We start from the raw sequence: 13,404 nt of genomic DNA, 5'->3' as shown, positions 1-13,404 counted from the left end.
AATTATCCTTTTAATGTCATTATTTATTTATTTAGTTACTTGTATTATCAATAAAAATTCAACTGTCTCTAACTTTAAAAATGTGACAATATATGTCTATTTTTCATTCACCCTTTATTTTAACGGGATAAAATTCAACACAATAAAAAATAATGAAGTAAATATATTTGTTCCCTGCGAATTAATCCCCCTTCAAATACAATTAATACATATTATTTAAAAACAATTCAGTAATATGCTAATAATATTTATATTTATTATATTATAATTGTTACAAATTTTTTTATCAAATCTAGTACAAATTTTCATACTAGAGTAAATTCCACTTTCTTTTCCAACATCTAAATAATCTAATTTTTTTCACTCATTTTCCAATTCTCTTTTCAACCTCTCATCTATAAATCAAATCAAAAGTGAAGGCAGGGTAAGATACTTAGCTGATAAATCTAACATTACTGTCTATACATAAGAAATTAACATTTTCTCACTTATGTCAGCTATTTTCTTTCTCTTTTAAATTTAAAAAGTAATACTGAGATGATCAATATTCACACTTTTCATCGAATATGTATGTGTTATATATTATCCAGAATACCTTAAGCGCAATTCAAAATTTACTGGACTTGATTTTCTATGTAATTCCTGATGCTATTACCATTCCTCACGGGTTTATTCACCGTTAGTTCAGAAGGCTTCTAATGTTTTCAAATTTAAAGATGCCGTCTCGATCCTTCTAACAGATCCAAAATATGAGCCCAAAATTGAATTCAACTTCACGTGGCCCAAGTTGAGCTTAAGAGTTTAATGTAGTTTGATCTTTTCAGTAAATCTTTCGTTTATCCATTAAAACGATACAGTGATAAAACATGGTGTAAAAATTAGCAATTATGAAAGTAAACAAACAGAAACATAGGAATGGTAATTACTGAAACTTCTCATCCGGAAAATTTAGATTTTCGGTATGAAGAACTAGCAAGACTGCTTACAAAAGGGGATCGGTAATAAAAACTCCCAACAAGAAAAACACAGTATTCCAATACTAATTGGCGGGTGTTCAGAGTTCACCTCTTCCAATTAAGTAGCTCACCCATACATTATAAAATTAAAACTCCACCTCCCCTAGCTTCTATTTAGCCACAGAGGGTTCAAAATCCTTTAGAAAAAGTGAAAAAGGAAACCAAACCAGTAATAAAGAGGAGCCAAAAAAACAGGTCCCCACCTGCAGACACACAAACTAAACATGAAGAGGCAATTTAAAACATGCCTTTCTTCCCCTGTCTGGACTTACAATTCTAAAAACTGACACCTTACCTAGTAGCATACTATCTAATACCCTAGTATACTAACCAGACCATACTATATTTATACTATATAGTATTTGTATGCGCGTAACTTGAACTTCGACAACGTAGATCTACCGGAATTGAGCACCAGTGTAGGTTTGTCCAAATGACCAACCAGCAGGAGCAACATTGTTAGACACCACAGTTCGCCCATCACTTGTTGTAACCTTGAAGGAAAGGCTTTGACCATTCAGATAGTTGTTGCTCTGCCAGTTCTGACCCCAGTTCCTTGACATTGGCGCCCAACCAGTTTTTGAACCTTTGACGGCCACACCATGCACATCCCCAGCACCACCAACGTTTGTGATGAGGACTAGGTTGAAGTAAGAATGCCCATTGATGGTGAACCTGATCCCTCCCTTTCTCCTGCAGGGCACCCTACAAAAAAGCACAAATTTCACAAAGCTTAGTTTTTAGGAGTTACAGTACTACCTTTCTTCCGAACCAAAGTATAAACGCTCAAATACGATTATAAACTCCAAATTATAATCTCGGGGGAAATTGACGAGAGACTAAACTTGGGATTATCTTTTAAATTTACTTGAAATAAAAAAAGGATTGAACTTTTACTAGCAATCAAATCAAATTTAGAGGAAACCTAGCAGTCTACCTTCTGTAGGAAACAGGCACAATTCCAGCGCGGTATTGAGCAATGCGCAGGAAGACAGGTTGAGCGAGATCAAAGTGTTGAAGAGGAGGGTTACACCAGCCACCAGCATTGTTGGGTAAGGCATTGTTTGGTGGACAGAAATTGGTTGCAGTTACCAAAATGGAGCCTGGAAGGCACCACTTGTGGTCATTGGCACACCTAATCTCAAAGCAAGAGCCGCAGCTTAAACCATTGTTGAACAGTGCAGTGCTCAAAGCAGCAGTGTTTGTTCCGTAGCCTTGGCTGTAGAGGTTCCCATACCCACATGCCCCACCTGCACAAACCCACAAATTAGTCCAATGGGTTGCTCCAAAATGCTTCAAGATAAGCATCTTCAAGGTAAAAATGGAATCTTTAAGACAAAAATTGATTCTTAGAGCATACCCATTGTCCCTGATGCATCACTCCCACCATAGAAAGTGGCATGAGCAGTAGTCCACCCTCCATCATAAGCATGAGCAGAGGAGAATACTGTGAGAAAACCCATCAAGATAACAAGAGCCATTTTCCTGAACAGACAGCAAAACAAAACAGTCAGACAAATCATGTAAACGACCTTTGTCTAGCTGAAGACGTAACTCTTCAGCCTCCCAAAGATGGAACAACAAATTCAGGTACAAATTAAAAGGGAAATTACTTCAATAGAGAGGGACAACGGAAGAAGCAGCAGGTAGTGTAGAGAGAAGAAGCGTTGTGAAGAAAATGAGAGGGGGTGCGACCTAATTTATAGGCCCTGCCAGAGAGTAGTTGGGGAAAATAGGCCACAGTCACAAGTTCAACTAACTGTTTTTGAATTCCTTTAGACCAAAAAACCTGCTAAGGGTATAAGCGGTTTTACAATTGCGTAAAGGGTAGGATTGGTTTTGTATAAAATTGTTAAAAACAAAAAACTAACCGTACCAGTTACCAGAGGTCCACTTTTGATGTTGCAAAGGGTGTTTTGTGGCTGGACCCGTGTTGTTCGGAGCGGGAAAATCTCCAAAATCCATGTGGGACATAGGGGTTTTTGGCTGTGATGGTTAACAAGCTTCCACAGTCACATGCAATGCAATGCAAGCATCAACACTTTCCCCCAAATACCCTTTCTTCTTCTTCACTTCACCTCTCTATGCTCCAACTCCTCATTGCTTTACTTTCAATACAGCAATAAATTTCAGGGTTTTCACATTCTACTGGTTAATTAAAAATAATATAACTAAATAAAATAAATGTATACTTTGTATATTAAAAAAATAAAAATATGGAATGATTTTAACCTTTGTATAGATCTTTCAAATAACACTTATTTTAAATTGAGAGTCTTTTGTAGTGTTAGTTCTTCATCCTTTACAAAACCCTTCCATTCTTAACAAAAAATATCTCATTTCCCATTCATGGCTCTTCTGTTTTTCTCTCTCTAGCTTAGCTTTTAATAACAGACACAGACAGAAGCACAATTCAGTTCGTAAGTAAATTTGTCAGAACTTTGAAGGTTGGTCAATTTAATGTAAGAATTATTTGTTTAGAGCCAATAGTACCTTTTATATTCATTTTATCTTTCCACTGTCAAATTTTTGTCCACTCTTAAAATAAAATGACTTTAATTTGTTTTACCTTTTATAGAATCTTAAAATTGTTGAGTATACGGTTGAGTAAAAAAACTAGATTTTTGTTTTTCTTTCAAATAATTTTTTAATGAAAAAAGAACCAATCATGTACAAAATTAACTATTTTTTTCTATTAACTCTCCAAATGAATCAATAATGCAGTTTGGACGTGCATGCAAAGAAAGCATTAAAGAATAATAGTGGAAGACACATATGTGGAAAATGTTGATTTAAAGTTATGAAGAGTTAAAAATTGAATTAGTTTTAGATTGAATAATGTGTACAAAATTGGTAATTGATAGTGTAAAAAGTAAGAATAGGGTAAAAGTAGTGCCCAATTTAAGCACGCATAATGAATAGTTGTCATAGGTAGGTGGCTAAGAAACAAAAGCCCTATACTGGTGTTAAATCGATATGAATCTGAACAGGTTTTGTTACTGTTGCCCACTCTTACACTAAAGTACATTACACATGAGAGAAATTAATGCGACGAAGCTACCCAGCAGCACATGGTTTATGACAAATTGGGTCAGTTGGAGAAACCTCATCACTTCCTTCAAATTTCTTTCTTTCTATTAACTATTATCATATCTTCTTCCATTAATTTATAATTTTCCGCATTGAAAATTGAAATAACAAAATCAGTACAATAAAAGATCTTCGTCTACATTTATTTTTATGTCCAAGTGTGTCTTTGTTTATGGAAGTGTTTTTCTTGATGTAGCTTTGGCCAGCTGGAATTTTATCATCTTTGAACCATATCATAATCTTCCTAGATAAGATCTGCATGGAAAATGATATGCTAGATTACCAATTTTATGATAAACATATACACACACACTAACGCGATTCTCGGGTCCTAGTGTTATTTAAATTAATCCCTTTTAATAACCTAAGAAATAAGAATTATTGTGTCTACAAAAGTAGAACGAGTCACACCACTACTGTAATATTTTTAATATAATAATAATAAAAATATTTTATAGGTGAATATATTAGCGCATATTTACACACACAAGCAACTTACTTTGTTGTCATGATATATTATTACTGATGTTTCATAATAAATATATATTAAGAGAGAGAATATATATATATATATATATATATATATATATATTAAAAAGTATTTCAAACTATATAATTGCTACTCTTGTTATCTCCAGGCTATATTCTACATATGTATTATTGTGTTCACCTATCTCAATTACGAAACTAAAAAAAAAAGGAATCAAGACATAATAAAATAATTCATATATAAACTATACAAATTATTTAATAATGATAACCTATCATATTTATTGTATATCAAATATATAAAAAAAATATCAATTAAATATTTAAATACTATATATTTTTAGAAGACTATATTCACTTTGAAAATATATATACTAGATATAAAATTATTTTTAATTTTGAGTATATTTAACAGGTTTACTTGCATATTTATTTAATTTTTAATAGCCTCTAATCTGGATAGTTGACAGAATTTTTGTAAGTTTTTCACCACCACCTAATACTTTAGTTTATATTACTTAGGTCACCAATAAAATTTACTCAATTTTATTAAAAAATATTATTTTTATGGTATATATGAAAACAGAAAGAAAACTTAAGAGACGGTTGAATTATTTTTTTATCAAAATTTTTAAAAAAAATCAAACACAAATTATTTGAAAAACTCTAATAAAATATTAATTCGTTTGACTCTTTCATCTAATGCATATTGATCAAACACAACTTAGTAGTTTAATTGATTTACTTGACTTACACATTTCTCTAATTTATTCATTGTTGTATTAACACATGTTTAGTTCATCTCAAAAATCCAACTCAAACATTTAATAGTTTTTTTTAATAAAAGAAGCATATTTTGGAAGCTAGTGACGCAAGTCTATACTTTGCGTCGACATCTCTCTATATATGCAAATGGAAAACTAATTCAAAAGGCTTTAGATAAAAAAAAATGTTTTCGCATAAACTCATAATTATTTACTTTTCATGTTAGTGTAAATGAAAATAACATATAAAAGAAATAAAGAAAAAAGAAAATATATGCAACGATTTATACTGGTTTATTTGTCGAAAAAAAACTACTTGTAATTCTCAATCAATTTGATTAAGTTTTATTAAGCAAATTAATGCTACAAGTACACTTAAGTATTCTTTAGGCTCGGAGCCACTATTGGCTAACCCCTTGAGTATTCATTACTTAAGTCACATTTGGCTGACATAAAGTATTCTTTATTCAAGTCACTCATGGCTGACATTGAGTATTCTTTATTCAAGCCACTCATGACTGACATTGAGTATTCTTTGCACCCAGCCACTCCTAGCTAACCAAGTATTCTTTCGGCTCGTAGTAACTCTTGGCTCAAAGAGTATTCTTTACCTTTTAGCGATTCCTAACTAACCTAAAAATGGTAAAGGTTTGAATGGTTGTTTGATCATTTAGTCTGATTACTAGAGAATGTTTACATCTCTCAACGGATAAAAGAATTTGAGCTTTCTCTTTTAGTTCAGATCGTTGAGCACTCTAGGGAGGGGTTACATCTCTCGACGAATACAAAATGAAGGTTCACTTTCCCAAGTGACTGAATGAACACTTTTAGTGTTCTTCTAATGGAATCTTTTGATCCATGGATATGGTAGATTCTTTTCTCTCACCTCTGTAATCTCTTTCTAAAGCTTTAGGATTGCTCAATATCTAGACAACATTTCAGCACAATGCAACATCAACTCTTTTTCTTCTTTTTGATTGAAGGCTTTATATAGAGTCCATTTTTATCCATTAAACAACTTCAACTTTTTTTTTATGTCATTTATACGTCTATCGAACTTAAATATAATTATTACATTTAATGCATTTCATCTTGACGCGACATCCTTGATCACTAACAATGCTCATCTCCTTATCTAACACAACATTTTGTACCAATTCATGGTAAAAGTGCACATTGTTCAAGACAGACAACTCAATCAAAGTTGAAATGTTCTTTGTAAGAGGAAGTTGGTGAAGAAAGTTGTTCTAACTCTCTCCCAAAGAGATCATTGGATGTTGACTTCGACTCACCTCTTTAATTTATCTCTTTGGTAAACAAAGATAATGTACATTTACTACATCCAAATAACAAATATGCACGCACATGAACACACATATGTGTGTGTATATATACAAATGGTGCAATGTTATATTTGCGTATCTATGATTTTTATAAATGTATGATATAATTTATATCAGCATTTTATCATATGTAAGGTACAACACAATGTTGTTTCATCTATTAGACACAATACTTGCATTTTGCATTATCTATTGTTGAACATCAATCGTTTTACAAACACTTGCATTTTGCATGGTCTATTGCATGATCATGTTTGAACTTGAATGTTTTCAATATTTAATCAAAATTATAGGGTGTTAGATTTTTCCTTAACAATCTTAATTTTTTTTATGGGGCTTAAAATACTAAAGTTAAAACATGATATTTTTCAAGAAGCATGTTCAACAGATCAAGTTTTCTTAAACAATTTTTAACTTCCATACAAATTTTTATAGAAAATGCACACGAAGCATGAGTTTGATGGGTTATCAAACTTTCAAAAACAAAGTACTAAATTCTCTTTAGTTTAAAATATATCTAACTTATATATCCATATAACATTACAGAGCAATTCAATATTAGCAAGTACAACAAGGATATTGGAGAATTGAGCATAGAAAAATAGAAAGATTTTGCTTAGTTCTTTTCTTAACATGGTGTTCCACCTTGACATATTTTTCCTCTTGTTTTAGCCTCCCATTCCTTGTTTTTTCTCACCTTAGTTGTTCATTATTTCTCTTCCTTTTTAAGCAACACCAATAAAAGGGTGAACAAGGTTGTCGACGATGTAGATATGAGATAGAGGCTAAGAGTAGTCAGGGTATCCACCTATTAGAGTTTTTGCTTAGGAGTTCTTTAATGTATTGAACGTTTTGAGAAAAAATACAAAAAAAAACATAGATAGTGAAAGAAAAAAATTAGTGGAGAGGGTGAATTGTGTATCGAAGATGAACAAATATCCTTTATTTATAGAAGAATGTATTATCCTTGCTTCTCTTTTGATGTCTCAGTCTTTTTAAAGTTTTGACATTTCTTCTTTCTCGATCGTCTTGAAAAATGTGCACTAAGCCATTTGTCTTTTCATTCTGAATCACCTTTTAAAACTCTTATCATCTTATTTAGACGTTGGTAGAGAAGTTAGCCTTAGTTCGACACATTCTTACAAATATAACTTGGACTATGCAAATAATGTAATTGTTTGATAATTTTTTAGCACAAAATATGTTATATTATTGAGTCGAATCTGTCTAATCTATATACATTTTAGTATACTAAGCCTTTATAGAGTTCAACAATTCATTTGTGATTCGTCAGAACATATTTTAAGTTTGAAAGGATGATGTATTGGACATAATCACATACCAAGTAGTATTTCACTTTCATATATATGCTCAGTTATTGACTATTGAATAAGGTCCTTTCATAATTTGATTTCACTTGTGTTATCATTATACTTATATGTGTCATTTTAAACACTAGAGAGATCCTTTACTAGATACTTGACTCTTATATATAACACTCAAGATTTGCTTTTGGCTTGACAAATATATTTTTCATGGTCTAAATTTTTACCAGATTCTACTAGTGCTAACCATATTTAGCATCATCAATGTTCATGATTTATTTTGCTTAAAATCAGAATAAACTATCCCTTTTAAAGATTTTTCTTTGTTTTCTATTTCAAGTAGAATTACTTTAGGTTAGGCAAAAAAACTTATGCACAAATGTTAATCATATTTCCTATCTTGCTAATAAAAAAATACAAGAGAGATCTTATCATATCTTGGTGGATTATTTGATCTATATTTTTACCATGTTGCATCCTTTGTAAGTGCTTCAAATGTATGCATGGGAGTTTTCATGGTCTATGCACATGACATGTTGAACTTTCTCAACATTTCCTTAATGGATTATGATGTCTTTTTTCTCTTATTCTGATTTAAAGTCTGAGAAAGAATTTAATTTTTTCTATCATACTCATATCAAATTTCCCCTGCATTATCTTAAAGAATTTTTTGCAAATGGATTCGTGAACAACACCAAATATAATGACATCTACATAAAAATGTATTATAATAAAATCTTTGTTGTGTTCATTTGTAAACAAAGTGGTATCAACCTTTCTCCTTTCAAATTCATTTTTCAAAAGAAAATTATTGAATCTATTATACCGAGCTCTAAAAGTTTTTTTTGATCATATAGAGTTCAAGACACGAATCAAAACCTTATCAAGTCTATGATATTTTCATTTTCAAGATGCAATTTGAATATAAATACATACTTAAACATAATTTTAATTTGAGTGACTTTATCCTTTGATATTTTCAATTCAAGTACCATTGATTAATCTTAATTTATAGTTTAGTTGTTAGAAATTAGAGTTATAATATACTTTACATTAGCATTTTAATACATAATCTTATTTAGATTTATTCTCATTGTTTAACTTAGCTCATTGATAAATAAGTATAGGTAACTAGATTTTATTTGCTCTTTTTAATCTAATAAAACGTTTTCTACAGTTTTATTGCATGATTAAAAGACTCATATTCTCTAATATTTTTTTAATTTTATTTTATTTGTAGTGCCATTCTATTCACATTATTTCTCAATTATTTATTTAACTTATCTCCTAACATTTTTTTCTATTTATGTTAGAGTTAATAAGTAAGTTCTCATATGTCACTAGTTGTTTTGTACTGTTTACCAGATAAATAAAAAGTTAATAAGTAAAATATTCTGTTATTCATGAGATGTGTTTGAATTATACCCACTTTTTAAATTTTTTAAAAAAGTATCTTTCTAAAGAAGAGAACAAATTGTAATGCCAAAAGAATTAAGAAAATGGAATAAAGAGAAGAAGAGAAAATAGAGGAAGAAACAAGAATGTATGACATTAAACATAGCCCCACTTATAATTAAGAAGGAGTAGCTATGGGAAAGAAAAACGAGGATTTGAGACAGAAATTCAAAGGCATGATAATGTTTTAGAAGGGAAAATATTTAGCAGTTGTACCAAACAAAGAATACATACGCGAATCAAGGTGTGTGGCATTTGTCAGAGTGATAGCGATATGTGAGTCCTTTCACGCTGCTAAGGTAGCAGCTGCATGTGCAGTTGGTTAGGCCCTTTCTTCCTTTCTTCAAATCATGTTTGATTGCAATATCTTTATTTTCAAATTTTATTCTGGGACCCACATTTCTTCACTCTTCTCCACACCAACTTTCATTACCAACGGACCACACATTTTCAAAACTTCTTCTCTTTTTTTAAGCCAAATCTTCTTTTCTTCATTCTTCTTTTTAATTACATATACATTATTATTAAAAAATATATATTTTATAATATATAAATAAACCTAAATTTCACCTCTATAATTTAGTATTTCTATTACCCATTTCTACTGTAAAGTAAATATTTTTATGTGTTTTAAAAATAAAAAATTTGAAGAGACATGATGGAAGAACACGTGGCATGAGGCGTAGGTTGAAGAATATTAATGAATAGGCAGAAGCGAAGTTCTTCCTCTTCAACATGTCCCATCTCTCTGTGAAACTCACCAATTTTTGGGAAACGGAACTAATCTGAACCGTTCATCTCTCTTATCTCTGACAAGATATACAGATGTTTGACTACACCTTCCCATCTTTTTATGTTACTTTTTCACCATTGCCAAAGCATTCTGGTTTCTTATTTATCGTCTTCTGTGTTAGCTTCTCCACTCCTCCGTCTAGTTTCTCGGTGCTTACTGGTCAAATTCAAATGCTGCAATTACAAATTTAATATTCTCTCTCTCTTCTTCTTTTTCAATGTAACAAACTCTACTGATTCAATTGTTTACTTTATTTTTTGAAAATGTAATAACATTTTCAAGTTATTATCAATAAATTCACCATTACACTTTGTATGACTTTAGCCGTAAAAGTTAATTTCTATTAACTTTTCTAATATTTATTTTAACTTATTTGTAGGTTAATTTTAGTTTATAAGTAAATAAAATACTTCTATCATATTTTTCTTTTTTAAAAACACTACTAAAAAAAACATTATATAAAAAATAATTTTAAAAACTAAATATTATTAATTGTTATATTGACTAAATTTTATATTATTTTAGAATTTATAAAAGTATTGATATCTAAATTATTTTTTTTATAAAAACTCTCATTTTAAACATCATTATTAAGCTGACACCTCAACTAACGATACTCATCTGTTACTACATGAAAAAAAATTATTAAAAAAAAGAAAAAAAATATGAGGGAACTAAACCAACCAAAATACTTATATAAAAAATCTAACAAAAGCAATACTTAGGTAATCTATACATATTAATAAAGTATTCTAAAAAAAAGACTAAATGAAAGTCTATTATACCAATGAAATTGTTCTATATGAATAAACCATAAGTTAGCAAGTTTGTCAACACATGCATTCCATTCACGTAAAAATGTGAGAAATCCTAAACTTGATTTTCCCACAGTAATAATTAAGACAAGTGTTCCACCTATTATGAAGAATCCAAGGAACATTAATATTAATCGTAAATGCAGCACAAACCAAGGTAGAAATCACAATCAAGCCATCTAGTAAGACCCATCTTTCGAGTTTCTTCAATGACATGTATAATTCCATAAAACTTAGCAACAATATCAAGGAAAGTAGAGAAACCAACAATAAACTCCCTCATACTCCCAGAGAAAATACCACCACAAACAACAAGACCACGAGAACCCCTAACAACACCATCAGTACTAATTTTAACCCAACTTGGTGAAGGAAACTTCCATCTAACAGGAAAATTATAAAAAAAACTGTCACTATGAGTATTAATACCAAAGAACATAAGCACATTGAAATCAAACATATCATTCCTCACAAAGCTTCTAAATAAATTATCCACTAGGCAAGTGAAATCTTTAATGGTGTAAATAGCCCTGGAAAAATCAATTTTAACCTGAAATCTAGCATAATTTCTCATACGCCATATCATCCAAATAGAAAAGGTTATCACAACAAGTTTAATCAAATTAACTAAAGGACTACCACCGCTCTTAATAAAAGAAAGGAGATCATCCACATTAGAGAAATGATAATTAAGGAAAATTTGTGGAACCCAACTCCAAATATACAATGCATTAGGATATTCAAAAAATAAATTCTGAAGAGATTCTTCTTGCTTTTCACAAAGACTACACATAAAACATATATGCAAACCTTTGTGTGAATGTCAATTAGTTTTTATTATTGATAAATAATTTTTAAATTGATATCTAATTAACTATCTATGTGTTAGCTACAAATTATTTAGATTCTAAAGTTAGTATCTAAAACATTGATAATTAATTGAATATCAATTTAAAAATTATTTATAAATAATAGAAACTAATTAGATATTAATAATTTTTTTAGGTTTAAAAATAATATCTAATTTATTCAATATAGTAATTAAATAGTTTTAATCTCTAAATTTGGTTTCCATTTAATTGTTTTATTGTAGTAAAATGTTATCACTCATCCTTATTTATAAAAATATTTTTCTAAAATTTGTCATTTCTTTATATAAGATTTCTTTACATACATTAATATTTCTCCATCCTAATTTATATATATATATATTTTCTTTATATATGATTTATTTAAGTACATTAATATGTTTTCAAACATATTTAATTAATTGATATGTTTTAAAAGATAAAATAATATTTAAAATAAACGATATAATTTTTTTATATTAATTTAATTTGAGATATAAATATCTACTAACCCTTAAATCTCATTTATTTATTATATTTTAAAATATGATAAAATTAATTTTATGGTAAATTAAAAATTATATATTGTTAAATTTATTAATTTCATTTAGTTTATCTAATTTTTTTATCTATAATATAAGAGCATCTCTAACATAATGATGATAACATAAAGTGTTAATTTATTTATGTGAGTTCCTCTCCTTTCTTAAATTTTATCTTTACTCTTCTTATAATGCAAGGTTTTATAAATCTTTTAATTTATTATATATATATATATATATCAATTTAAAAATATTTTTTTATTATTAATTTTATTATTTTGTGAAGGATTGTTTTTTGTAAGGACCTAACAAATAAGTGATATATTTTAAATGACATCTGAATATTATTTTTAAAGTGAAAAGAGTATATAAATAAAAAAAATGAGTTATTCATTTTTTATTTTAAAAGAACCACAATCTTTTTTAAAATTTCTCTTTTTTTTTTGCCTTCTTTCTAACTCTTGAATCCCTCTGTCATCAAACTGACGATTGAATTTCGCCATTAGATTCCTATCAGAGAATACTACAAGACTGTCTAATCAGAGTTTTAGACAAAGTAAATTCATTTTTGTTTATTCTTCCTTCGAGTCAGTTTTGAATTTGTTAGATTATCTTCGGTATAGGCTTTGCATATGGTGTTTCTAACTTCAGGATTAGTCCTTGTTAATTCAGATTCCTAGTGATATAGTTAAATACTTGATTAAGACTTTGTGTTGCAGGTTAAGGTACCCATGGGTTTTGTAGTATTGGAGCTCTTTGTGAGCACAATTACTTCTTCTCAGGTAAGGGAAACTAGTTTTAATTTTCAATATAACCCTAAATTAGAAGATCCAGATGTGGGGGGTGAAGTGGTCACCGATTTTAAATATTCTTGCAGAATTGGTTGTTATTTTAGTAAAATAAATTTGAAATGGTTGAGTTTGT

The 13,404-nt window shown here is 29.4% G+C and overlaps 1 protein-coding gene across 1 annotated transcript; it reads right to left on the bottom strand.

The window, feature by feature from the left end:
- Positions 1-922: 922 nt before the first annotated feature.
- On the bottom strand, positions 923-2,883 carry EXPA10 (expansin A10). The gene is made up of 4 exons (XM_068613337.1): positions 2,630-2,883; positions 2,377-2,501; positions 1,954-2,266; positions 923-1,721 (listed from the first exon to the last, which is right to left on the bottom strand). The coding sequence occupies exons 2-4, from the start codon at positions 2,495-2,497 to the stop codon at positions 1,415-1,417; spliced, it is 741 nt and encodes a 246-aa protein (XP_068469438.1). The 5' UTR covers positions 2,498-2,501; positions 2,630-2,883; the 3' UTR covers positions 923-1,414.
- Positions 2,884-13,404: the final 10,521 nt, after the last annotated feature.

Source organism: Phaseolus vulgaris, chromosome 2, assembly GCF_051622355.1.
Source record: "Phaseolus vulgaris cultivar YP4 chromosome 2, ASM5162235v1, whole genome shotgun sequence".
NCBI classification, from domain to species: domain Eukaryota; kingdom Viridiplantae; phylum Streptophyta; class Magnoliopsida; order Fabales; family Fabaceae; genus Phaseolus; species Phaseolus vulgaris.
Note: the sequence above shows the minus strand (reverse complement) of the source record. Positions and strands in the feature narration are given on the sequence as shown.

Bases quoted from the DNA above. Each gene is read 5' to 3' on its own strand.
- EXPA10 (XM_068613337.1), bottom strand. From the start codon at position 2,497: ATGGCTCTTGTTATCTTGATGGGTTTTCTCACAGTATTCTCCTCTGCT. The intron at 2,267-2,376 runs GTATGCTCTAAG...GGGTTTGTGCAG, and splicing joins TGATGCATCAGGGACAATGG to GTGGGGCATGTGGGTATGGG. The intron at 1,722-1,953 runs GTAGACTGCTAG...GCTTTTTTGTAG, and splicing joins GTGCCTGTTTCCTACAGAAG to GGTGCCCTGCAGGAGAAAGG.